At 42.6% G+C, this 26,974-nt stretch overlaps 1 protein-coding gene across 3 annotated transcripts in view; it reads left to right on the forward strand.

The window, feature by feature from the left end:
• Nucleotides 1-26,974, forward strand: part of LOC135516726 (collagen alpha-5(IV) chain-like) — a 74,941-nt gene that overhangs the window by 22,829 nt on the left and 25,138 nt on the right. For all 3 annotated transcript variants that reach the window (XR_010451975.1, XM_064940954.1, XM_064940953.1), the window contains exons 2-35: nucleotides 1,475-1,528; nucleotides 1,791-1,880; nucleotides 2,186-2,230; nucleotides 2,327-2,371; nucleotides 2,458-2,520; nucleotides 3,121-3,174; nucleotides 3,270-3,296; nucleotides 3,397-3,456; nucleotides 3,889-3,951; nucleotides 4,128-4,163; nucleotides 4,355-4,402; nucleotides 5,126-5,200; nucleotides 5,822-5,866; nucleotides 6,425-6,487; nucleotides 6,796-6,840; nucleotides 7,871-7,924; nucleotides 9,627-9,668; nucleotides 9,866-9,965; nucleotides 10,107-10,142; nucleotides 10,221-10,394; nucleotides 10,601-10,693; nucleotides 10,887-10,976; nucleotides 11,576-11,646; nucleotides 12,675-12,863; nucleotides 14,498-14,672; nucleotides 18,737-18,829; nucleotides 19,128-19,235; nucleotides 19,376-19,470; nucleotides 19,636-19,786; nucleotides 20,038-20,154; nucleotides 21,854-22,018; nucleotides 24,382-24,468; nucleotides 24,633-24,767; nucleotides 25,041-25,139. Coding sequence is in view for 2 of the 3 variants with exons in the window: in XM_064940954.1 (XP_064797026.1) it covers nucleotides 1,475-1,528; nucleotides 1,791-1,880; nucleotides 2,186-2,230; nucleotides 2,327-2,371; nucleotides 2,458-2,520; nucleotides 3,121-3,174; nucleotides 3,270-3,296; nucleotides 3,397-3,456; nucleotides 3,889-3,951; nucleotides 4,128-4,163; nucleotides 4,355-4,402; nucleotides 5,126-5,200; nucleotides 5,822-5,866; nucleotides 6,425-6,487; nucleotides 6,796-6,840; nucleotides 7,871-7,924; nucleotides 9,627-9,668; nucleotides 9,866-9,965; nucleotides 10,107-10,142; nucleotides 10,221-10,394; nucleotides 10,601-10,693; nucleotides 10,887-10,976; nucleotides 11,576-11,646; nucleotides 12,675-12,863; nucleotides 14,498-14,672; nucleotides 18,737-18,829; nucleotides 19,128-19,235; nucleotides 19,376-19,470; nucleotides 19,636-19,786; nucleotides 20,038-20,154; nucleotides 21,854-22,018; nucleotides 24,382-24,468; nucleotides 24,633-24,767; nucleotides 25,041-25,139 (2,887 nt within the window). In the remaining variant the exon portion in view is untranslated. The remainder of the gene's footprint in view (nucleotides 1-1,474; nucleotides 1,529-1,790; nucleotides 1,881-2,185; nucleotides 2,231-2,326; nucleotides 2,372-2,457; nucleotides 2,521-3,120; nucleotides 3,175-3,269; nucleotides 3,297-3,396; nucleotides 3,457-3,888; nucleotides 3,952-4,127; nucleotides 4,164-4,354; nucleotides 4,403-5,125; nucleotides 5,201-5,821; nucleotides 5,867-6,424; nucleotides 6,488-6,795; nucleotides 6,841-7,870; nucleotides 7,925-9,626; nucleotides 9,669-9,865; nucleotides 9,966-10,106; nucleotides 10,143-10,220; nucleotides 10,395-10,600; nucleotides 10,694-10,886; nucleotides 10,977-11,575; nucleotides 11,647-12,674; nucleotides 12,864-14,497; nucleotides 14,673-18,736; nucleotides 18,830-19,127; nucleotides 19,236-19,375; nucleotides 19,471-19,635; nucleotides 19,787-20,037; nucleotides 20,155-21,853; nucleotides 22,019-24,381; nucleotides 24,469-24,632; nucleotides 24,768-25,040; nucleotides 25,140-26,974) is intronic.

Consider the following 26,974-nt stretch of genomic DNA (forward strand, 5'->3'; position numbering starts at 1 on the left):
GTTGTCCCACTCCTTCTCAATGGCTGTGTGAAGATTCTGTATATTGGTGGGAACTGGAACACCCTGTCATACACATCGATCCAGAGCATCCCAAACATGCTCAATGGGTGACATGTCTGGTGAGTATTCAGGCCATGGAAGAACTGGGACATTTTCAGCTTCCAGGAATTGTGCACAAATCCTTGCGATATGGGGCCATGCATTATCATGCTGAAACATAAGATGATTGCAGTGGTATCTCTATGCATTCAAATTGCCATCGATAAAATGCTATTGTGTTCGTTGTCCGTAGCTTATTGCCTGCCCATAACTCCACCACCACCATAGGGCACTCTGTTGACAACGTTAACATCAGCAATCCGCTCACCCACACGACGTCATACTGACCGGTACAGTTGAAACCGGGACTCATCCGTGAAGAGCACACTTCTCCAGCATGCAAGTGGCCATCGAAGGTGAGCATTTACCCACTGAAGTCGGTTACGACGCCAAACTGCAGTCAGGTCAAGACACTGGTGAGGACGACGAGCTTGCAAATGAGCTTCCCTGAGATGGTTTCTGACAGATTGTGCAGAAGTTCTTCGGTTGTACAAACCCACAGTTTCATTAGCTGTCCGGGTGGCTGGTCTCAGAAGACCCCACAGGTGAAGAAGCCGGACGTGGAGGTCCTGGGCTGGCGTGGTTACACGTGGTCTGCGATTGGGAGGCCGGTTGGACGTACTGCCAAATTCTCTAAAATGACGTTGGAGGCGGCTTATGGTAGTGAAATTAACATTCAGTTCTCTGGCAACCACTCGGTGGACATTCCTGTAGTCAATTGCCAATTGCACACTCCCTCAAAACTTGAGAAATTTGTGGCATTGTGTTGTGTGACAAAACTGCGCGTTTTAGAGTTTTTACTGTCTCCAGCAAAGGTGCACATGTGTAATGATCATGCTGTTTAATCAGCAACACCTGTCAATGTGATGGATTATCTTGGTATAGGAAAACATGCGAACTAACAGGGATGTAAACAAATTTGTGCACAATTTGAGAGAAATAAGCTTTTTGTGCGTGTGGAACATTTGACCTGACGCTTTACATGTTGCTTATATATTTTTGTTTAGTATATATGGACATTTCCTGATTCAGAAGCTTTTCTTTTAGAGGTTGCCAGTGTATTGCTAGTGTACTACACTTATTTGATATTTGTAGTTATATTATGTCTCACCGTTGGATCACCAAGAACTGTAAATATACACATTGAGCACTTCGACCTACTTAATTTCCGCTAATTTCCAGCCTCTACGACCACTACAAGGCCCCTAGGCTATTTTACATCAAAACTTGAGAAAAAACATACCAACCGAATCTTAACTTGACATTGTAGGTTACAGAAATGTATTACATATACAATAAATTGAGTACAGTGTCTCTGTGCTGGGCAACAAAATAAAAAGCCAGCTATAATGAGTGTGTGCTGTTTTTGTTCTAGTGTGCGTGTACTGGGAAGTCGAGGTGTCACTGTGAAGGAGTCAAAGGCAATAAGGTAAGCAGATCACCAGCCAAGGCAAGCACCCTTGGGAGTAACTGTTGCAATCTTTTTGTTCTCATCACACTATTCAATATTGTCTGTTTCTGTTTTTCTCTCCATCTCTCTCGCTCTCTTACACACACACACACACCCACACACACACACACACACACACACACACACACACACACACACACACACACACACACACACACACACACACACACACACACACACACACACACACACACACACACACACACACACACACACACAGGGAGAAAGGGGTTACTCAGGAGAGACTGGTCTACCTGGGTCGGTTGGCTATCCGGGCTCAGAGGGTCACCCTGGATCAGTGGGACCAAAGGTACTTTCCTTACCTGCACTACAGTATGCTCCACATAAAAATTGCCATTAAATGGAAATATTACACATGGCCCGTATTCATAAAGCGTCTAAAATGAGTGCTGATCTAGGATTAGTTTGGCCTTTTATAAACTATTATATGGACAGAAGGAACCTGCTCTTAGATTAGCACAGTTAGCCATTTAAACTCTTAAGTTAACACATGACTGCATTGTCCATTGTACTAGCCTTGAGAACCTAAGGTTGCACGTTTTCATACCTGCGAAAAGAAGCATACTTGAATCATGTCTTAATTATCTTTCCCAGGGGGACGTGGGCCCTTATGGACCTCCAGGACAATATGGCAATCGGGTAACTTTCCACAATAAATGTCAGATTTTTTTTTGATGCTGTATATTTTATATAATCCTGCAGTTCCTAAGACTACAATCGTTTCTATTTCTTCAGGGACCTGAGGGTAAAGAAGGATTTGCTGGGACACCAGGTCTACCGGTAAGTGTGTGTGTGTGTGTGTGTGTGTGTGTGTGTGTGTGTGTGTGTCTTCATCCAGTGTAATATTTGCCAAATTGTTACTCTAGGGCATCCCAGGCCTTCAAGGACCAATGGGCCAACAAGGTGCCTCCGGATGCAATGGAACAGAGGTGCAGTAACAGTGGCTATTGTCGCCATATTCTCTCTATGTGAACCTCTCTGACAAAAGGTAGCACACCAAGCTAGATATGAATGCTCTCTTTCAATGCAGATGTGGACAGATTCACAATTATAGTCACACACTTTAACTACTGTAGACAGCAGTATTAGTAGTGTGTATCACTACTGTTTATCATCATATAGTAGCACAATCATGACCTATAATAAGACATCCAAAATGTGTTTCAAATGGCACCCTATTCACTAAGTTTAACCAGAGCCTTGGGTTTCCTGGTCAGAAGTAGTGCAATAAATAAGTGTGCCATTTTGGATGCAGTGCCACAGTCATTTTGCATGGCTACCCAGGCTCCTTGATGCAGTCAAACGGCGGCGTTTTGACAATGTGTCATTAGCTTTGATACTGTAATTGGTTAGATACCATCCAATCGCTGATAACTTTGTTTTGAACAATGCGTCTCGTGCCCCTCGTCACCAGAAACAACTTCAATTATGGCTCTCTCAGACTAAAGTATGTAACGAATGACAGAGCAGCACAATGTGAGTCGTCAGGCTGACAGTCCTTCTAACGGGTGCCAACATTGTCTTTGCAGGGGAAGAGGGGTTCAACTGGTCCACCTGGTTTCCACAGCAGTGATGGATTAAGAGTAAGATGGATACATGCACATCTTTACTTGTGTGTTTCACTACTGTAGGTCAAAATATGCTTTTACCGTAATGTTGATTGTCTTTTATTTGACAGGGTTCACCTGGAGCACCTGGACCAAAGGTAATCCATCTTCCTCCTCCTCCTGCTCATACCTTCATCATCACCATCCATCTAAAAATCAGCAGAATTCAAAATGTTGTGTGTGTGTGCGCATGTGCAGGGTGAACCTCAAACAATTGGAAGTGGGCCACCTGGACCTAGAGGAAGAGACGGTGACCAGGTAACCAGCAGCATCCCATAATGTAACATCACTCTCGTTGTTCTCCCTTCTCTCTGTCCCTCCTCAAACTCCAGTTCCGTACCCTACTTCTCTTTCACCCTCCATCTCCTCTCTATATCCTCTATATGTCTTCTTCTTCTTCAGTATCTATTCATCCTATTCCTTCGTCCGAAATGGACCCCTAATTATGCGCTTGAGCCGGATCAAGTGAGAAGTGGTATTCGCCAAGCAAGCAGTGTGTTGTCCTTTCAATTAGCAATATGGATCCCCTTGCCTACTGATAGGCTATGTTTGCCATGCTTACACTAATCAAATCCTCTGTCATCCACTAGTGCATATGGGTTATGGGGCTTGTGGCATTTGGGACTAGGCATGTCTCTCTTCTCTTTATCAGAGATAGACATTAACCCAACTCTCTGTGGTGTCTTACAGGGTGTCTCTGGGTCACCAGGACCGACGGGAGCACCAGGGGAAGCTGGACTTCGTGGGGTTGAGGTAAGTTAATTGTTTTGCCTGGACTGAGCTTGGCTATGGATATTTATTAGGTTTTTCACCGATATGCCATTGGTTTGTATAATATTGAGGCGCAATAGATAATACTTATGTAACGGTTGTAACATACTGTGTATAGTTATGTCTTATTGTGCATTATTGTTACTCTCTCTATCAAGGGATTGATAGGCCTACATGGAGCACCAGGATTAAAGGTAATAGGTGTGTGTGTGTGTGTGTGTGTGTGTGTGTGTGTGTGTGTGTGTGTGTGTGTGTGTGTGTGTGTGTGTGTGTGTGTGTGTGTGTGTGTGTGTGTGTGTGTGTGTAAGAGACAGTAGGACATTGGGATATTTGAGGTCAATGGAAGGTGGCTCAGTTGTGCTGTAACTGTTGACCTTTTCTGTAGGGTCAAGAGGGACGCAGCTCTAGTATCCCTGGCCCTCGTGGTCTAAAGGTAAATACACTGTAACTCATTATTTTTGCTTTATTCATGTATAACTCGCCTAAATCTCCTAGTCCTTGAAATACTTGAAATCATGCTTACGTTTAATGCTTGATTATATCTCACCTTTGTTTCTCTTATGTTAAAACTCATAACCATATATATAATTTGTACCTATACAGAATCCAATTACTTCAGTACCTTATAAATAGTGGCATTGAATGCCTTTTAGAGTAGGCTATGTTTTGTAGTTATTAAGACATGGCCTTCTTTGCACTGCCACTGTGTGGCCAGTCTGCAGAGCTGCACTTGAAATATGAAGGCGAGAACTCTGTGTTTTCTTGTTTGTGTTACATGTATACCATAATGTAAATGTGTGTTAATGCTTGTGATTACCGGTATCTGTTATACTAACCCTGCTGTCCTCTTGGACCAGGTTTCTCTCAATGACTAGCTCATCCTAACATCCTAACATCATAATTTGCATGTATATGTAGCACATGGGGATGTGTGATACTACTGAGTTGGCTCGATCAGCTAAGATGCTTTAGGGAGCACGGTCATGTGGGTTTGTGAGGCAGAGGTCCAGAGTTCGTGCCAGGTACGGGCCGAATCGGAAGGAGGTGGTACTTGCTAAGCAAGCAGTGTGATGTACTTTACACATACAGGTGGATGAAATATGAATTCCATTCAATGTACAGGATATATGTGTGACTGGTTCCATTTCTATTCTAGGGACACCAAGGGCCCCCTGGAGTCCCAGGACCGAAAGGGATCAAGCTATACGCCCACGCTCCCTTCGATATGAAGGTATAGTCTAGCCATGTCAGACCTGGGTTCAAACACTATTTGAAATCTTTCAACTACTTTGATCATTTGCTTTAGCCTGCCTGGAGTGCGAAGTGGGTGTTTTTAAAATGATTTTCTATTGGTTTCATTGCAACAGGCAAGTTCAATAGAGCACAGCTGATGTTTTACCGTAATTTTGGTTAACCCAGATCTAAAGTGTTCCGTAATTGGTCAGATGCTCCAGTAAATTCTGGGTCCATACGTGTTAAGAGAAGAGATAAAAACGAGGATCAGAGCTGGAACGAAGAGCTCCACCCTCTCTCTTTGCAAGTTACCGGCAAATCTATGTCCTCTCCCCTTCAGAATTTCAAAAGATGCTAACTCCTGCAAAATCGTGATTTGTCCAACCACCGGACAGATCTACAGTACCATTTATGTTTACGTAGTCTGTCCACGAGAGATTGCCAATACCACAACATGACCTTTTAGTGCCCGCAATTGTGACCTGATAATAATATTTTTAGTGATTAAGATTATCATTACTGTGATTAATCAATAAATACTGTGATGTGTGTGGAGTAATATCTACCTCAATGATTGGTGTGATGGAGGTCAGCTGACCCTCGTCTTTTCTCTCTGCAGGGAGAGATAGGTGAACTGGGTGAGAAGGGCTGTAAGGGTTCACTTGTAAGTCATCTCCTTGTTTCTCACTCCTCATGCATATCTAGCTTTTAATCATCCACAGTATGTTTTCTGGGCAGAATCATCCAGTTACATTTTATTTGACAGGGTCATGCGTGTGTGTGTGTGTGTGTGTGTGTGTGTGTGTGTGTGTGTGTGTGTGTGTGTGTGTGTGTGTGTGTGTGTGTGTGTGTGTGTGTGTGTGTGTGTGTGTGTGTGTGTGTGTGTGTGTGTGTGTGTGTGTGTGTGAGTGACTGTCGTTTCTCTACGACATTTTAGTCTACCATATGACTCCCCTGACATAGGGAGGTGTCTGTCCATGGGTGCTATGTCACTAGAGTTGTAATGCAAACCGCTACCTCTGTCGTGACAATGGTCATCTGACATGAGCGGTCGTAAATGGACATGTTACAACGCCGTCATGTTCATGTCATAGCGGTGCTATCATGTAGTGTCTCCTGGAATCCTAGCTTTAGATTCAGAAGTTTAACAGTCAATTAGATGAACTGTCCTGTCTTGACTTGTCTGTTTGTTTGTTCAATCAACCTCTCTGTCTGCCCTCAGGGTTATGCTGGCCACATCCACTTTAAAGGAGCAAAAGGGGACCAAGGGGACGTTGGTACTGAGGTATAACACTGACTCCACATAGGGTATAAATGTAATATGAGCATTATGCCATTACACTGTATAGGTGACTGACCTAAGGAATGACACGCGATACATGATGTTATGACTGATGTGGTTATGATGATGAGAGTGATGAGAGGATTTCATGCCTCTGAGCAGTGTGATAGAATGAACATGTGATGCAATGTAATAATGTGGTGTTGGTTTCGTTGATTAGCTGTGAAACAGTACTAAGTACTAAGTGATAAGAGGACTGAGAGATGTGCCTTCTCCTTTTGGAGGACTGACTGTCATGAATTCCCTTTTAGGGAAGGCCAGGGAAGGATGGGGATCGAGGACCCGCTGGATATAAGGTAGCTGTCTCATCAACTGACAAGGAAACCCAGGGGTTGTAGTAATATTCTCGTGGATACCGGACGTCCCCACAAGTAAAACAAGGAATACTTCCCTTGTGGCGACATTTCCCAGGTCCCCATGAGGACAAAGGCTATTTTAAGTTTAGGGGTTGGGTTTAGAGTTAGGATTAGAATTAGGAGTTAAGCTTTAGCGTTAGGGGTTAAGGTTTAGGTTAGGATTTTGAATGGAAATCAATTTTAAGTCCCTACAAGGATAATAAAACATATTCTCTGTGTGTGTGTGTGTGTGTGTGTGTGTGTGTGTGTGTGTGTGTGTGTGTGTGTGTGTGTGTGTGTGTGTGTGTGTGTGTGTGTGTGTGTGTGTGTGTGTGTGTGTGTGTGTGTGTGTGTGTGTGTGTGTGTGTGTGTGTGTGTGTGTGTGTGACTGTACATATAACTATGTTGATTATACACTATTTTATTGTTTTCATGTATGATTTGTTTTATTTATTGGCCCATCCTCTTCAGAGGACAGAGATAACTTACACTTTTTGCTGTGACATGTACATTCTACACACATTTTACATACCTGGCACTTTTTTTTACACAGTAAAAAAGAAAAGTAAAGACTAAAGGGGATACCTAGTCAGTTGCACAACTGAATGCATTCAAACAAAATGTGTCTTCTGCATTTAACCCATCAGTTATTTGACATACATTACATCTGGATAGACGGTATTTAAACATATCCGGTATACATTTATTTATAAATATATTATAGATAATGAGCTTTTAATTTCACCTCTCAGCCCATCCCACCTATCTCCATAAGCCTCCCTCTTATGATTACCATGTGCCATATATTTTTCAACTGTGCTGGGATGTGTTAAATAAATGCTGAACCTTTCTAATCACGTAGTATCTACAGATGGTTAAAGATTCATATTTTTAGTAATGACTATACTGTTGATTGATTGACTATGGCTTTTCACATCTCACAAAAGTGCTATTTGTAAGGTTAGAATAATTATACAGTCTTGCCCTTCAGGGGAGAAATGGGAATCACGGTTCAGCAGGTCCTGATGGAATCCCTGGACCATGGGTCAGTCATTACTGCAATTATTTTCATGTTTATTATGTGTGTGTGTCTGTGTGTCTGTGTGTGTGTGTGTGTGTGTGTGTGTGTGTGTGTGTGTGTGTCTGTGTGTGTACAGTGCATTCAGAAAGTATTCCACATTTTGTTACTGTTCAGCCCTATTCTAAAATAGATTTTTCTTAAAAATCCCCTCATCAATCTATCGTCGTCCTGTTGGAAGGTGAATCTTCGCCCCAGAGGTCCTGAGTGCTCTGAAGCAGGTTTTCATCAAGGATCTCTCTGTCCTTTGCTCCGTTTATCTTTCCCTCGATCCTGACTAGTCTCCCAGTCCCTGCTGCTGAAAAGCATCCCCACAGCATGATGCTGCCACCACCATGCTTCACCATAGGGATGGTGCCAGGTTTCCTCCATTCAGGCCAAAGAGTTCAATCTTGGTTTCATCAGACCAGAGAATCTTGTTTCCCATGGTCAGTGTCCTTTAGGTGCCTTTTGGAAAACGTCCAAGCGGGCTGTCATGTGCCTTTTACTGAGGTGTGGCTTCCCTCTTGCCACTCTACCATAAAGGCCTGTTTGGTGGAGTGCTGCAGAGATGGTTGTCCTTCTGGAAGGTTCTCCCATCTCCACAGAGGAACTCTGGAGCTCTGTCAGAGTGACCATCCCGTTCCTGATCACATACCTGACCAAGGCCCTTCTCCCCTGATTGCTCAGTTTGGCCGGGCGGCCAGCTCTAGGAAGAGTCTTGTGGTTCAAAACTTCTTCCATTGAAGAATGATGGAGACCACTATGTTCTTGGGGGCCTTCAATGCTTTAGAAATGTTTTGTACCCTTCCCCAGATCTGTGCCTCGACACAATCCTGTCTCTGCGCTCTACAGACAATTCCTTAAACCTAATGCCTTGGTTTTTGATCTGACATGCACTGTCAACTGTCGGACTGTAACGGGGTTCTTCTGTCGAAGGAGAGGCGGACCAATACGCAGCGTGGTTGAAGTTCATGGTTTTTTAATAAGAAAAACTATACATGAACAAACTACAAAACAATAAATGTGAAAACCCGAAACCAGTCCCGTGTGATACAAACACTAACACAGGAGACAATCACCCACAAAACCCAACACCAAACAGTCTACCTAAATATGGTTCCCAATCAGAGACAATGACTAACACCTGCCTCTGATTGAGAACCATATCAGGCCAAACACAAAAACAGACAAACTAGACACACAACATAGAATGCCCACTCAGATCACACCCTGACCAAACACAACATAGAAACATACAAAGCAAACTATGGTCAGTGTGTGACACGGACCTTATATAAACAGGTGTGTGCCTTTCCAAATCATGTCCAATCAATTGAATTTACCACAGGTGGAATCCAATCAATCAAAAACATCTCAAGGATGATCAATGGAAACAGGATGCACCTGAGCTCAATTTCGAGTCTCATAGCAAATGGTCTCAATACTTAAGTAAATAAGGTAATTCTGTTTTTTAAATGTGCCTACATTTCAACAAAAAAAACTGTTTTCGCTTCATCATTGTGGGGTATTGCATTTAGATTGATGAGGAAAATATTTATTTAATCAGAATAAGGCTGTAACGTAACAAAATGTGGAAAAAGGGAAGTGGTCTGAATACTTTCCGACTGCATTGTACGTGTGCATGCGTGTCTGGCAATGATAGATTTATTTTTTTACGTGTCTACAGGGACAGAAGGGTGGTCAGGGTCAAGATGGTGACCCCGGGGAGGTGAGTCAATGTGCCTGGGATTTTGCCTGATAATGTCAGTATCAATATAGGTAGAGAAGTATCTCAGAGAGTGCTGATCTAGGATCAGTTTAGCGTTTTAGATCATAGTGATAGGATTAGAATGACTAAGATTACATGAACTCCTACTCTGAGACGCTTTCTGAACACATGCCCTGGTCTCTCTGGCCTCCCCATAGGTGACCATGATTGGCGAGGCCGTGTTTGGCTCCGGGGGTGCCAAAGGACAACAAGGGTTGGCTGGCCCTCCAGGTCCCACTGGAGTTACTGGTCCCCCAGGTACTCTACGCATACACACCCTCATTGATATTCACCCTCCTATCCAATCGGACGTTGAGTAGCACTGTATAGTCCCGCCTCATTCACCAACTTGACCAATAAGTGTGTCTGTATAGCTAAACATATCAACCTGTTTTCCAGGTCGCACCGGTTTCCAGGGGCCTCCTGGATCTCCAGGTAAGTGCTGATCCTCACTCATTCATTCTCCATCATCGCAATCAAGTGTGTACATGGGCTCTATCTTCTCATTCACAGCTCCTAACTATGAAGATGATCCCTACAATCGCGGAGCGAAGGGCCGCAGTGGACCTAAAGGAGATAAAGGAGACCAAGGACCCATCATCGACGGCGAGCCAGGCAGAGAGGGCTTTCCAGGAACAACTGGGGAAAGTGGAGACCCTGGACCCCCAGGACCATCTGGAGACTCAGGTAGACTTACTCTCCAGAAATAATGTAATGTTCACAGCTCTGATATTCTAGCCTTGTTAAATCAACCTGATCTCACGAGCTCACATTTACTTTTCACATGAGAAATGAAACAAATCCATAAATTACTCCCACAGTCATTTATTGAGAACTTTTTGATTAAAAAAAAGTTGATTAAAAATAAGGTACTTGTTTTTTTCTTGTTGTAGGAAATCTTAAGGGCTTTATAGGACCTCCAGGGGAAAAGGGAGCCAAGGGCTTGACAGGTGAACAAGGGTACAGTGGCCAATATGGTTTAAAAGGTGAGCTCCCTCTGATTCTTCATGGTTTCTGATTGGATGGACATTCTGGGTCATCACTGCATGTTGATGGGGCTGTCCACAAACCCTTCTGTCTCATTGGTGGAATTCCACCAACATTGGCATTGTGGTGTGTCACTTGGTATCAAGTGTTTGTGTCACTTTGTGTCATTGTGTCACTATTTCTCCACTACAGGTCAGAAAGGAGAGGTCTGTAGGTTGTGTACAGGAAAAGGGTCTGGAGAGCCGGGACCCCCAGGACCTCCCGGTCAGCCTGGATTCCCAGGTAACAACACCTGCAGCATAAAAAAAAACGTTCACATAGAAATGTATTGTGTAAGGGCGTCCCGAGTGGCGCAGCGGTCTAAGGCACTGCATCACAGTGCTAGAGGCGACACTACATATCCGGCTTGGATCACGGGCTGTACCACAACCGGCTGTGATCAGGAGTCCCATAGCGGCGCACAATTGGCCCAGCGTCGTCTGAGTTGGGGGAGGGTTTAACCGGGGGTACTTTACTTGGCTCATCGCGCTCTAGTGACCATGCAGGCTGACCTCGGTCGTCAGGCGAAAGTCTTTCCTCCAACACATTGGTGCCGTTGGCTTCCTGGTTAAGCAGGCGGGTGTAAAGAAGCGCGGTTTGGCCGGTCATGTTTCGCAGGATGCATGACTCAACCCCCGCCCCCTCCGAGCCCGTTGGGGAGTTGCAGCGATGAGACGAGATTGAAATTGAGGAGAAAAAGGGGGTAAAATACATACACAAAACATTTTTATTGTGTAGAACAAAACTGATTGTCTGTCACATAGAACGGGGGATAGTGTCAGCTCTTCATTATATTTCTACCTGTAACAATCAGTCCATTTGAATACATCCTCGTCTCACAGGCTTTAATGCAGGACCAGGGCCCAAAGGAGAGCCAGGATTCAAAGGCCCATCAGGACCACCTGGTCAACCGGTAAGACTTCCTACATAATTACTCCACTATACAGATACTGAATGCTATTATATTTTACCTTGCAATGTCACTGTGACACTGCCTGGGGTTTTTGCAGTTATATTATTTCCATAGTGACACCTCTTCCTTTGTAGCGTAGCTTAGATCAGTGGTTCCCAAACTTTTTTGAACTGTTACACTTCCCCATAAATGTATGTATTGCCCGCCATCTCATCGGATCTATACTGCAAATCATCTATTTTCTGTGACAAACATTTTTAATAGATGAAATAGGGTTTCTTTGAAATATAGTTTGCATAGTTCCTTACTTAAGATTATTCATTTTTTGTGTACCCCTTATAAGAGCGTCCCGCAATCCTCGCCAGAAAGAAAGAAGCTCCAGTAAAATAGCTCTTTAGTTTTGAAAGGTTTGAGCTTGAGACCAGTGGTTTTATGTGTTGTAAAGGTGCAACCATGGGCTCAAAGCCAAATACTCCGTTTTTTCTATAGCAGATCTGGGCTGTGGTACAACTAAGCCTAATTAGACTTGCCTGTGGTAATGATTCTCACAAGCAAAAAATTATACAAATGACTTTTCTCGTGATACGCGCACCTCAAATGATACAAATGTAACAGCCTGAGCGAATTGGACATGAAACAACGATACAGGTGTAACCATGTGCCATTCAATTTATTGTCTGAGCGGCACTGGTGCTCCCAATTCAAAATGCCATGTGCATTCCACAGGTCCCTTTTCTAAGTGTTCAAAAAAATGATCAAGATTAGGAAATGTTTTGCAGCACACCTGAGTTCCTCAAGGCACACCAGTGTGCCACAGCACACCGGTTGAAAACCACTGGTTCAGACCTTGTATCCATGTTGTTGGTAGGATACCATATCATTGGTGTTGCTTGGGTACTGTATCCATGGTGCTGCTGGTATACAGTATCCATGGTGTTGCTAGGATACTGTATCTATGGTATTGCAGCAATCATTTATTGAAGGCTTCTGGGTTACCGTATCCATGACAACTCCTGTCTGTCTTACAGGGTCTCCACGGCCCCTCAGGTGTTCCAGGGCCCCCGGGGATGAAGGGAAATCCAGGTTCCCACAACCACCGCGGGATAAAGGGAGAGAAAGGATCCCCAGGACTAGCTGGCAGATCGGGGAAGGATGGAAATCATGGGAACACTGGCTTCCCTGGACGCAAGGGCCAACGAGGCCCCAAGGGTGATCCGGTGAGGATTTTCAATAGCTACTTTTTTCTGAAATGCAAATGATTTGAATGCATTTTTAGGTTCTTTAAACTGAAGTAAATTTGTCATTTGGGTCTACTGTCCCTTTAAAGGGGGGCTGAGCTTACTGATTTGGTCTTGATGTTGAGCATGCTCATTAAGAAATGCTGGCGGACATGACTGAAGCCAAATGTAAATTATCTTAGGAGTGTGGTTTGGGGGTGTGGTTTCATGTGGAAAAAAAGGCTAATGGAGAGGAAAGCGAAGCTAGCTCTGCTATGGAGAAAAGTTTTGAAGTTGAAGACTTCTCCTGTCGTGGAATATTCTAATCAAGTGAGAGAGACTTTCTTATTTCTTCAAACAATCATCTTTATTTAATATTGATTAATTATTGCAACGATGAAGCTGGTCGACCGCACACTCTTAAGTGTGTTGCAGAGAGTTTAACCTCACCGACAATCCTTGTTCTTAAAGAAACGTCCTCTCACTATCAACTGTGTTAATTTTCAGCAAACTTAACATCTGTGAATATTTTTATGAACCTAGCAAGATTCAACAACTCAGACATAAACTGAACAAATTCCACAGACATGTGGCTAACATAAATTGAATAATGTGTCCCTGAACAAAGGGGGGTCAAAATCAAAAGTAACAGTGTGGCCACCAGCTGCATTAAGTACTGCAGTGCATCTCCTCCTCATGGACTGCACCAGATTTGCTGTGAGATGTTACCACACTCTTCCACCAAGTCACCTGCAAGTTCCCGGACATTTCTGGGGGGAATGGCCCTAGTCCTCACCCTCCTATCCAACAGGTCCCAGACGTGCTCAATGGGATTGAGATCCGGGCTCTTCGGTGCCTAGATTATTATATATGTGTGTGTGTAATTATATATGCTTTATATGCTTTTAGAATAGATTCAGGCCGGTGACACCGTTACTATGAAACTGCCAGCTGTGTACATTGCTGAATGCTTGCAAACAAGTTTTGTTATTTTCTGCCAGAGCCATATTATATATTTTTTATTGATGTATTTTTTAACTAGACAAGTCAGTTGAGAAAAAATATTATTATTTACAATGACGGCCTAGGAACAGTGGGTTTACTGTCTTGTTCAGGGGTAGATTGACATACTTTTACCTTGTCAGCTCAGGGATTCGATCTACCACTGGGCTTGCCGGTCCTTAGCTAGCTACAGTATCAGTATCAAATCATTTCTCAAACTAAATATAAATGTTGATATTAGTTAGCAGGGGTCTTTACTTCAACATTATTGTGTTTTGATGGATTTCTAATACCGTTTTAGACTTTTTCTGGTAGACCCCTTTTCCATCTGTTTGACTTGAAATCAAAGCCTTTGCTAATGCCCAGTTTTTTTTCCCGGGGGAAAATGGTTGAAAAATGTATCTATGCCTTAATTTCCCAAAAATATAGTCTTTAGCTTTCATTTGAAGCCCAATTTGACATTTTCCAATTAACTTTACATTTTGGTGCTAATGGGTCCTTTTACATGGAAATGACACTTTATGAATGTTCAACATTTGTTACTGTGAAGCAGTAATGTTATGCCAACTAATGTTTTGTGAAGAACTGATGTTTGATGATGGACTGAGGTTATAGTCTGTCCCCTCTGCCAGTACTATGGGCCGCCTGGTCTGAAGGGAGATGTTGGTGTCCCAGGCCCTCCCGGACCACAGGGATACCAAGGACCAGATGGGTTGCCAGGTCCAGTAGGCATAGGACCTCTTGGCCACCCAGGATCCAAAGGCAATAGTGGGGTACCAGGTCTACCTGGCATAGCTGGCTACCCAGGTAAAGCAAAACACATACTTGCATGCACACACCACCTCTCATTGAAGCCATGAAGTACCCTGGCAGACCGGGGTACTGCAAGCTGTTGTTTTTTCGAAAGCAGAATCCTCCCCTATAGTCAATGTGAAAATTGCAATCTTCTTGGGCAATATTTGTGTAATTAAACAACAAATGTGAAGACAATCATGGGAAACAATAATTACTTCTATTACACCAGAACAGTCAGAAGTTTACATACACTTAGGGTGGAGTCATTAAAACTCATTTTTCAACCACACCACATTAATATGTGTTGTTAATTAACAAACTATAGTTTTGGCAAGTCAGTTAGGACATCTACTTTGTGCATGACGCAAGTAATTTTTCCAATAATTGTTTACAGACAGATTATTAAACTTAGAATTCACTGTATCACTATTCCAGTTGGTCAGAAATGTACATACACTAAGTTAACTGCCTTTAAACAGATTGGAAAATTCTAGAAAATTCTATCATGGCTTTAGAATCTTCTAATTGTCACGCCTTGGTCTTAGTATTGTGTGTTTTAGTTTATTAGTTAGTCAGACCAGGGTGTGACATGGGGTTATTATGTATTATATTTCCTTATTGGGGTTTGTAGTGTTTGGGTTGGTAGTTGATTAGGGGTGTGTGTGTGTGTTAATTAGGTTGGCTGCCTGAGGCGGTTCTCAATCAGAGTCAGGTGCTTCTCGTTGTCGCTGATTGGGAACCGTATTTAGGTAGCCTGTTTTTCGCTTTGTATTTCGTGGGTGATTGTCCCTGTCTCTGTGTAGGTTGCACCAGTCAGGCTGTATTAGGTTTCGTTCTGTTTGTTGTTTTTTTGTATTTATTTAGTTATTCGTGTTAGTTCGTTCGTTTTGTCTTCTTTAAATAAACATGAGTAACTTACACGCTGCATTTCGGTCCGACTCTCCTTCAACAACAAAAGAACGCCGTTACACTAATTGACATCATTTGAGTCAATTGGAGGTTTACCTGTGGATGTATTTCAAGGCCTAGCTTCAAACTCATGATGGGAAAATCAAAAGAAATCAGCCAAGACCACAAGTCTGGTTCATCCTTGGGAGCAATTTCCAAACGCCTGTTGGTACCACGTTCATCAATAACAAACAATAGTACGTAAGTATAAACACCATGGGACCACGCAGCCGTCATACCGCTCAGGAAAGCGACGCGTTCTGTCTTCTAGAGATGAACATACTTTGGGGCAAAAAGTGCAAATCAATCCCAAATCAACAGCAAAGGACTCTGTGAAGAGGCTGGAGGAAACAGGTACAAAAGTGTCTATATCCACAGTAAAACAAGTCCTATATCGACATAACCTGAAAGGCCGCTCAGCAAGGAAGAAGCCACTGCTCCAAACCCGCCATAAAAAAAATCCAGATTACGATTTGCATCTGCACATGGGGACAAAGATCATACTTTTAAAGAAATGTCCTCTAGTCTGATGAAACAAAAATAGAACTGTTTGACCATCATGACAATCGTTTTGTCTGGAGGAAGAAGAGGGAGCCTTGCAAGCCGAAAAACACCATCCCAACCTTGAAGCATGGGGTGGCAGCATCATGTTGTGGGGGTGCTTTGCTGCAGGAGGGACAGGTGAAAACTAAATAGATGGCATCATTAGGAGGGAATGGTGAACACTAAATAGATGGCATCATGAGGCAGGAAAATGATGTATATATATTGAAGCAACATCTCAAGACATCAGTCAGGAAGTTAAAGCTTTAAAGCTTGGTCGCAAATGGTTCTTCCAAATGGACAATGACCCCAAGCATACTTTCAAAGTTGTGGCAAAATGTCTTAACCTCTGGGATATTCGGGACGCGGTAGCAACAGCCAGTGAAAGTGCAGGGCACCAAATTCAAAACAACAGAAATCTCATAATTAAAATTCCTCAAGCATATAACTATTTTACACTATTTTAAAGATAAACTTCTCGTTAATCCAGCCACAGTGTCTGATTTCAAAAAGGCTTTACGGCGAAGGATTTGATGGTCTGCATCAGGTGACACTCATAGGACTTCATGTTACACAATACATGTATGTTTTGTTCGATAAAGTTCATATTTATATCCAAACATCTGAGTTTATATCGGCATGTTATGTTCAGTAGTTCCAAAACATCCAGTGATTTTGAGAGCCACATCAATTTACAGAAATACTCATCATAAATGCTGATGAAAATACAATTGTTATACATGGAACTTTAGATAAACTTCTCCTTAATGCAACCGCTGTGTCAGATTTCAAAAAAGCTTTACCGAAAAAGCACACCATGAAATAATCTGAGTACAGTGCTCAGACAACAAAACAGCCAAACAGAAATCCACCATGTTGTGCAGTCAACAGAAGTCAGAAATATCATTATAAATATTCACTTACCTTTGATGATCTTCATCAGAATGCACTCCCAGGAATCCCAGTTCCACAATAAATGATTGATATGTTCGATAAAGTCCATCATTTATGTCCAAATACCTCCTTTTTTGCGCGTTTAGTACAGAATCCAAACTCAGGCAACGCAGGCAAATCCAAGCGAAAGTTCAGACGAAAAGTTATATTACAGTTCGTAGAAACATGTCAAATGAAGTATAGAATCAATCTTTAGGATGTTTTTATCATAAATCTTCAATAATGTTCCAACCCGGAGAAATCCTTTGTCTGTAGAACTGCAATGGAACGCAAGCTAACTCTCAGGTGAACGCACGTGGTCAGCTCATGGCACTCTGCCAGACCTCTGACTCATTCAGCTCCCATTCCCCCCTCCTTCACAGTAGAAACCCCGAACACGGTTCTAAAGACTGTTGACATCTAGTGGAAGCCGTAGGAAGTGCAATATGACCCCATAGACACTGTATATTCGATAGGCAATGACTTGAAAAACTAGAAACCTCAGATTTCCCACTTCCTGGTTGGATTTTTATCTCAGGTTTTTGCCTGACAAATGAGTTATGTTGTACTCACAGACATCATTCAAACAGTTTTAGAGATGTCTGAGTGTTTTCTATCCAAATGTACTAATTATATGCATATTCTAGCATTTATGGCTGAGTAGCAGGCAGTTTACTCTGGGCACCTTTTTATCCAAGCTACCCAATACTGCCCCCAGTCTCAAAGAAGTTAAGGACAACAAAGTCAAGGTATTGGAGTGGCCATCACAAAGCCCTGACCTCAATCCCATAGAAAATCTGTGGGCAGAACTGAAAAAGCATGTGCGAGCTAGGAGGCCTACAAACCTGACTCAGTTACACCAGATCTGTCAGTAGGAATGGGCCAAAATTCCCCCAATTTATTGTGGGAAGCTTGTGGAAGTCTACCCGAAACTAATCATTTAAAGGCAATGCTACCAAATACTAATTGAGTGTATGTAAATGTCTGACTTACTGGGAATGTGATGAAAGAAATACAAGCTGAAATAAATCATTCTCTCTACTCTCATTCTGACATTTCACATTCATAAAAATAAAGTGGTGATCCTAACAGGCCTAAGACTTTTACAAAGATTAAATGTCAGAAATTGTGGAAAAACTGAGTTTAAATATATTTGGCGAAGATGTATGTAAACTTCCAATTTCAACTGTATGTCCTTCAATTTTGTATTTTTTAATTGCAGGATAATTTAGTGGCTAATAGCAGCAGCTCGCAGTACCCAGGTCGACCAACTTGAGATATTCAATGAGGGGACAACATAGTGCTAGCCTGCAACGTCGCTTCCTGGAGTAGCTCAAACGCATGTTATGTCTTGAAAATCTCCCCCATGAGACGCCATCTTAGTCACTAAAATCGACTTACTTGGCTTCAAATGCACTATTGAGTCTTTGCATAGGAATGAATGGTGTCACGTGATCTATGGTTTTGACCATTCATATACAGTCCATGGCTCACATATACACTTGTACCACATTTGAGCCTCCTTTGCGTACATTATACTCTTTAATTGTGTGTGTGTCTATGATGACTGTCTTCCTGATAATTGCCCCTATTTTTGCTGATGGTCTGACCCAATGTTCTCCCCCCCCCCCCCCCCCCTCTATCCCCACCAGGTCAGAAAGGTGAGCCCAGCAAAAGAGTGGCTTACCAGGGAGTCCCAGGCCCACCAGGACAGATGGGTCTGCCTGGGTTACAGGGCCCCCCAGGTGAGCAACCAGAATGGGGCCCTAACCACAGCATGAGAGGGGTGGCTGGAGGTCTATACTACGCTGAGCTTGGTGGCATTTCCAAACCGATATGCTTTGTTACAACGGTTATACGGAGCAAATCATCTTTGGTTCCAGGCTAGAACTGAAATGCCACCAAACTCCATGTTGTGTGGAGCCACTCCGACCCAAATTGAAGTTTTGCTTTTAGTAGCTTTACTGCCATTAGCACCTGACAAAGACCGTTATGGTCAAAACATGATAGGAAATAATCATTGAGTTGAGTTTGTCCACACAGGTCCTCGTGGTAGTGTTGGTTTACATGGACTACATGGTTACCAGGGGGAGAAAGGAGACAGTGGTGGATTCTCCACCCTGGGAGGACGAGGGCCCACTGGAACGAAAGGTGAGTCATGCCTACATATTCTTTTAAATATACATTTTACGTTGTATTCATGTTTTTTCCAAAATGTTACATCCAGTTACTTGTGAATGTATGTGTGTGTGCATTTGTTAGTAGGACTTGTGTTGCTGTCTGTCTCCTAGGTGACAAAGGGCACCCGGGACCCCCAGGTACCTCTGGAAGCGGCTACCCTGGACGACCTGGCACACTGGGAATCCCTGGGGTTCCAGGGTCAAAGGTCAGTACTGAACACCAAACCTGCCATGTTTGTCTGTCGATCTATGTCTGTCATTACCCATCCATCCACCCACCATTCCATCCTTTCATCCATCTAGCCTTCAAAATTCCCTCAGTCATTCCATCCATCCCGCTAACCATTATGCATCCTTCCATCTACTTTCAGGGTGATGTTGGGTTTGGGGCCCCAGCTCCAGTCGGCCCTAAAGGTTTCCAAGGTGGTGTTGGGGCCCGGGGACCTCCAGGAGACCCAGGGCTACTGGGACGACCAGGGAATCCAGGACCAATAGGCCTCAATGGGTCACCAGGCCCCAAAGGTACTTACTGTACACACAGATGGACACAGAGATAGGACAGGGCAGACAAGACTCAGACACGGGATGCTCATGGGACACACACACACAGATACAGACGTGGAACACACCCACATTTTGCTAACCCCATTTCTATCACACACTTCACTTAAGCTCTCTGAACGAATTCATCCACACTCAACAGCATACGCACAGATGCATTTACATACTGGTGAATATACTCCCAAAGCATTTATGGCCTTGTCTGTTTGTAGGAAGTAAAGGTGGGGTAGGTTCCCAAGGACCACCTGGTTACGCACATACTGACTGTACAGGAGCCACAACCGGACCACCTGGTCCGCCAGGACCAGCAGGCAGACCCGGACCTCCAGGTGAGCCCATGGCGCCTGCTAATGTCATCACACCATGTCAGGAAATACATCTTTCTTCAAGGCATTTCACTCAGTTTCTTTCATTCTTGATTTTTCTTATGTGGCTTCTTCAAGGTTGTCTTCTCTCTTCCTTCTCTTTCACCACTGCGTTCCTCATGTGATTTCAACATGGATAATTGGTTGAGACATTGATCAATCAGATTACAATCTATATTCACCCATTCAAAAAGACAGCCACAAGATAGTTGAATTTCCACTGTGTTATCACTATGCTTTCAAACGTCTAAAAGCACCACCAAATTCCAATGGGGAAACAATGTCAGATTTTTGGTAAAATTGTTACCCAAATGTCTATCACTGCGATTTCAACCATTTTAAAAGCCCAGCAAAGTTCAAATGGGAATACATTGTCAGATACTTTCATTATTTATATGACAGATTGTGTTGTCGCTGTGCTTAATCTAATAGCAGAACCAAATGACTTGGATTACAGTTGAGATTACATTAAAAGTACATAGTGCAAGTGATCAGATTATTACAGCAAGTGTGTAGATCTTGTGCTGGAATTTTTTTGTGTCTGTGCTTTTCTAATAACTCATTTCTGTGTCCTATTCATGTGCTTTTCTATGAACCGTTTTCTGTGATCATGCAAGTGACTGACTGTACAAATCCTCACTATCAGTAGCTGGCAGTACGCCCAGACCTTTGTTTTAAGAACAAAAGATATCTCAGTGTCAAGGTCTCAGTTTAGAGAGAAGAAGACTCGGGAGGTATTGGTCTGTCACATGTTATGAAACAAAATAGTATGATGAATTAATTATGCTAAATCATGTAAATATAACTTGTCTGTGTATAGCTGTATATAAGACAACTGCTGGGACTGCCCCAGCAGAGCTCCTGCTTGACGTGTACTATGGTGCATTGAGTTGGTTGGAACCTCTCCAGCGCGCTGATAATAAAGGATGATTCATTTAAGATTGACTTCGAGTGTCCCTGGTGGTAATTTCCACGACATGGTGTTGAATTTCCAAAACGATCTCCACAGACCTGCGATGACCTATGCATGATATTTTGAACGTTCACGCTTTATATGATTACATCAGAGGAAATGTATAGCTAGTGACCTTAAAATGAGTAACACATCCATGGTCACATTTTAAAGTTTAATGTTACATTAGTGTGTTTGTAAGATAGCCTTAATTTTAGGCTGGTCACTATACTATAAAAGTAATATTGAATTGTGTTTGGTTGACAAACGCAACTAAATATAATTATTTAACGGAGATTTATCTACTGCTTGGATAGTTCCACCTGTGCCACTGACTAATTAATTCCAGTGTCTCTACAAATTAATAATTTATATGTTGGATTCACGTTTCCATCTCAACCAAAACTCTGTTAAAAAATAGGATCAAATCCAATTTTAAATGCACTTTAAAAAAGTTCATTGTATTTAGTCCTATACATTGTTTTAAAAGTACAAATTCAACATTTTTTATTCAAGGTTTTTCTATGCTTAAATTTGGTTAGCATGATGACAATCCTGTGGTTGAAAAGTCACCCTAAAAACAGCAGTTTTTGTTGATTACTTTTTAAAATCCACTGTCTATTCCATGTAGATTCCACGTCACAATACGTTGTCAAATTACATTGTTTGGCTCTCATCTACTAATCGACCACTGTCCCTCCCCTCACCCAGGTTTAAATGGACAGACGGGTGCGCTTGGGGCCCCTGGCGCTCCAGGTTTTGGACGTTCAGGCCCGGCTGGTGACCCTGGGCCCCCTGGGGTCTCCGGACCCGGAGTGCAGGGACTAGATGGACAGAAGGGAGGCAGAGGGAGAGATGGGTTAACAGGCACACCAGGTACATTAACAGAACGGACACATTCAACACATTGGTAACACTTCAAAGCTAACAGATATAATGTGCTAAGATATGTTATAAGCATGTATGAGCGTTGATATTATACTGTCTTATTATATGGATGAGCAAAGTTACAGTGGTCTCAAATGAATTTTTTTTCTTGTCTATGTATTGTCTGTCCCTGTTTGTTGTATGTGTCTGATGCATCCCCATAGCCCTAATAGGAAATGCACCTAGGGGACAAATGTGTCTGGTTACAGGATCCTAGGCTTGTTGTAATTTTTTTGACAAAAACTATTCTTTACATTTTATAAAAGTACAGTTGGAGCTTCAAAATGGTATATCATACACTGCAATTTGAGAAAGTTATGGGAAAGTAATGCTGCTTTGAAAATGTAAAAACTGGTTTACCAACTTTTGAGATCAAATGTTTTATAAACTGAACAAAAATATAAACGCAACATGCAATAATTTCAAAGATTTTTACTGAGTTACAGTTCATATAAGGAAATCAAGTCAATTGAAATAAATTCCTTAGGCCCTAGTCTATGGATTTCACATGACTGGGAATACAGATATGCATCTGTTGGCTCACAATTACTTTTTTTTTAAAGGTAGGGGCGTGGATCAGAAAACCAGTCAGTATCTGGTGTGATCACCATTTGCCTCATACAGCTCGGCACATCTCCTTTGCATAGGGTTTATCAGGCTGCTGATTTGTGGCCTGTGGCCTGTCCCAATCCTCTTCAATGGCTGTGTAAAATTGCTGGATGTTGGTGGGAACTGGAACACGCTGTCGTACAGCATCCTCAACATGCTCAATGGGTGACATGTCTGTTGAGGCTGCAGGCCAGGGAAGAACTGGGAAATGTTCAGCTTCCAAGAAATGTGTACAGATCCTTGCGAAATGGGGCTGTGCATTATCATACTGAAACACGAGGTGATGGCGGCAGATGAACGGCGGCACGACAATGGGCCTCAGGATCTCATCACGTTATCTCTGTGCATTCTAATTGACATCAATAAAATGCAATTGTGTTCATTGTCCGTAGCTTATGCCTGCCCATGCATAACCCCACCACCATGGGGCAATCTGTTCACAAGGTTGGCATCAGCCAACCGCTCGCCCACACGATGCCATACACACTGTCTGCCATCTGCCCGGTACAGTTGAAACCGGGATTCATCCGTGAAGAGCACACTTCTCCAGTGTGCCAGCGGCCGTCGAAGGTGAGCATTTGCCCACTGAAAGTGCTGCGGTGGTCCTGAGATGGCGTGGTTACACGTGTTCTGCGGATGTGAGGCCGGTTTGACGTAAAGCCAAATTCTTTAAAACTACATTGGAAGCGGTTTATGGCAGTGAAATGAACATGGTATTTTCTGGTAACAGCTCTGGCGGACATTCCTGCAGTCAGCATGCCAATTGCGTGCTCCCTCAAAACTTGAGAAATCTGTGGCATTGTGTTGTGTGGCAAAACTGCTAGTTTTAGAGTGGCCCTTTACTGTCCCCAGCACAAGGGCTCCTGAGTGGTTTAGTGGTCTAAGGCACTGCATCTCAGTGCTAGAGGCGTAACTACAGACACCCTGGTTCGAATTCAGGCTGTATCACATCCGGCCGTGATTGGGAGTCCCATAGGGCGGCGCACAATTGGCCCAGCGTCGTCTGGGTTGGCTGGTGTTGGCCGTCATTGTAAATAAGTATTTGTTCTTGCCTAGTTAAAGGTTCAATTTAGAAAAATCCACACCTTTCAGGTGGATTATCTTGGCAAAGGAAAAGTGGCCACTAACAGGGATGTAAACAAAATTGGAGAGAAATAATATTTTTGTGCATATGGAACATTTCTGGGATCTTTTATTTCGGCTCATGAAACATGGGACCAACAGTGTTGCATTTAGATTTTTGCTCTGTGTATGAAGTGACAGTACAGAATGTCACCTTTTCATTTAAGAGTATTTTCATATATATCTGTTTTACCTTTTAGAAATGAAAGCATTTTATGTATCTAGTACCCCTATTTGAAGGTGTGAAATTCACTTATAGTGTATTAAAGCAGTCAAAAGTTTAGTATTTGGTCCGGTATTCCTAGCACGCAATGATTACATCAAGCTTGTGACTCTTCAAACTTGTTGGATTCATTTGTAGTTTGTTTTGGTTGTTTCAGATTATGTTGTGTTGGCGAATAGAAATTAATGGTAAATAATTTATTGTATATCAATTTTATTGTAAATAAGAATAGAATATGTTTCTGAGTGCTTCTACATTAATATGGATGCCACCATGATTAAGGATAATCATGAATTAATTGTGAATAATGATGAGGGACAGCTGATGCAGCTGATGCAGTGTATGTTACCTACCACAGGTCCTCGAGGTGATCCTGGGCTGGATGGAAGATCTGGATCGGGCCCTGACGGATTCCCTGGATCTGGAGGACAACCCGGCCCCAGAGGTCACACATATGTACAGACAAGCCTTACACACATGGGCATGCGCTCACACATACACACACACTCACAAGTACCATATATACTGTAAAACAAAATGATGATAAAGGTGATGATGACGATACTGATCTACAGTATAAGGATTATTATGCTGTGTGTTTCTGGGCAGGGTCGGATGGCCGTGATGGGGATAAAGGCCATAGAGGTGTACCAGGCCCTGTGGGGGACAAAGGAACCACAGGCCCTTCTGGACCAGCACCTATCACAGACTTATATGGGCTCCCAGGGGACCCTGGAAAGCTTGGTGAGCACCATAGAGACTCTGCGATGAATTCAATCAAACCCACAATTCAGTATTTACGCAGTTTGTGTAAAAAGCTACTACTACTACTACTATGAGGTATACTCATCTCACCGGTACAGTGGACAGATGTTTCCAGTTGTCAGAGTGCAAATACACAAGAACACTGTGCAAAAAAATACTATGACAGGTTCCATTTGAATCACGGACCAAAAAATGTAATCAAATATTGTGAGTAATATGGTCATTTAATGTGGATTATCTGTTGTACAATAGGTCTGATTGGTTTTCCTGGTGCAAGAGGAGACCCTGGATATCCTGGACCAAAAGGCATTGATGGGAGGGATGGTGACCCAGGAAAACATGGGCCTATAGGTGTGTGTGTGTGTGTGTGTGTGTGTGTGTGTGTGTGTGTGTGTGTGTGTGTGTGTGTGTGTGTGTGTGTGTGTGTGTGTGTGTGTGTGTGTGTGCAAAAAGGACATTTCCTGCTTTGTGGTGGTGACTGTTTTGGTTGGGTTATTTTGCCTAAAAACCGTACCTATATATACACTACCATTCAAAAGTTTGGGGTCACTTAGAAATGTCCTTGTTTTTGAAAGAAAATATTTTTTGTCCATTATAGGATTGATCAGAAATACAGTGAGGACATTGTTAATATGGAATATCTACATAGGCGTACAGAGACCCATTATCAGCAACAATCACTCCTGTGTTCCAATGGCACGTTGTGTTAGCTAATCCAAGTTTATAATTTTAAAAGAATAATTGATCATTAGAAAACCCATTTGCAATCATGTTAGCACAGCTGAAATCTGTTGTGCTGATTTAAAGAAGCAATAAAACTGGCCTTCTTTAGACTAGTTGAGTATCTGGAGAATCAGCATTTGTGGGTTTGATTACAGGCTCCAAATGGCCAGAAACAAAAACCTTCCTTCTGAAAGTTTTTGGCAGGTAGCCTAGTGGTTAGAGCGTTGGACTAGTAACAGAAAGGTTGCAAGATCGAATCCCCGAGCTGACAAGGTAATAATCTGTCGTTCTGCCCCTGAACAAGGCTGTTAACCCACTGTTCCTAGGACGTCATTGAAAATAAGAATTTGTTCTTAACAGATTTGCCTAGTTAAATAAAGGTAAAATAAAAAAAACTTGTCAGTCTATTCTTGTTCTGCGAAATGAAGGCTATTCCATGCGAGAAATTGCCAAGAAACTAAGGATCTCGTGCAACACTGTGTACTACTCCATTCACAGAACAGCACAAACTGGCTCTAACCAGAATGAAAAGAGGAGAGGGAGGCCCCAGTGCACATCTGAGCAATAAGACACAAGTACATTAGTGTGTCTGGTTTGAGAAACAGACGCCTCGCAAGTCCTCAACTGGCAGCTTCATGAAATAGTACCCGCAAAACATCAGTCTCAATGTCAACAATGAAGAGGCAACTCTAGGATGCTGGCCTTCTAGGCAGAGTTCCTCTGTTCAGTGTCTGTGTTATTTTGCCCGTCTTTATATTTTCTTTTGATTCACCAGTCTGAGAATTGGCTTTTCTTTGCAACTCTGCCTAGAAGGCCAGCATCCCAGAGTTGCCTTTTCACTGTTGACATTGAGACTGGTGTTTTACAGGTGCTATTTAATGAAGCTGCCAGTTGAGGAAGAAGTCTTTTTATTCTGGTTAGAGCCTGTTTGTGCTGTTCTTTGAAGGGAGTAGTACACTGTGTTGTACGAGATCTTCAGTTTCTTAGCAATTTCTCACATGGAATAGTCTTCATTTCTCAGAACAAGAATAGACGAGTTTCAGAAGTTATTTATTTCTAGACATTTTGAGCCTGTAATCGAACCCACAATTGCTGATGCTCCAGATACTCAACTAGTCTAAAGAAGGCCAGTTGTATTGACCAATTAGCCTTTTAAAATGATAAACTTGGATTAGCTAACACAATGTTAGCACAATGTTAGCTAAAAAAAAGTCTGAAGGCTTATTTCCATTGTGATCCTCTTTGGCAAACAAGATGGCAGTGGGCAAGATTGACATTGCACACTCTGTTCACACAATGTAATAAAAAAAGCACTAAATTAAAAATATTTATAACATAATCAATAGTACAGAGGTGCCCAGAGGTAAAGCAAAGTTCAGCGTTACAGACACACACTCAACCTCCTGTATGTAGACTCAGCACAAGAAGCGGCACGCTATCAATCAAGGTAGTCACTATCGATC

The sequence above is a fragment of the Oncorhynchus masou genome, chromosome 3, assembly GCF_036934945.1.
Source record: "Oncorhynchus masou masou isolate Uvic2021 chromosome 3, UVic_Omas_1.1, whole genome shotgun sequence".
Lineage (NCBI taxonomy): Eukaryota > Metazoa > Chordata > Actinopteri > Salmoniformes > Salmonidae > Oncorhynchus > Oncorhynchus masou.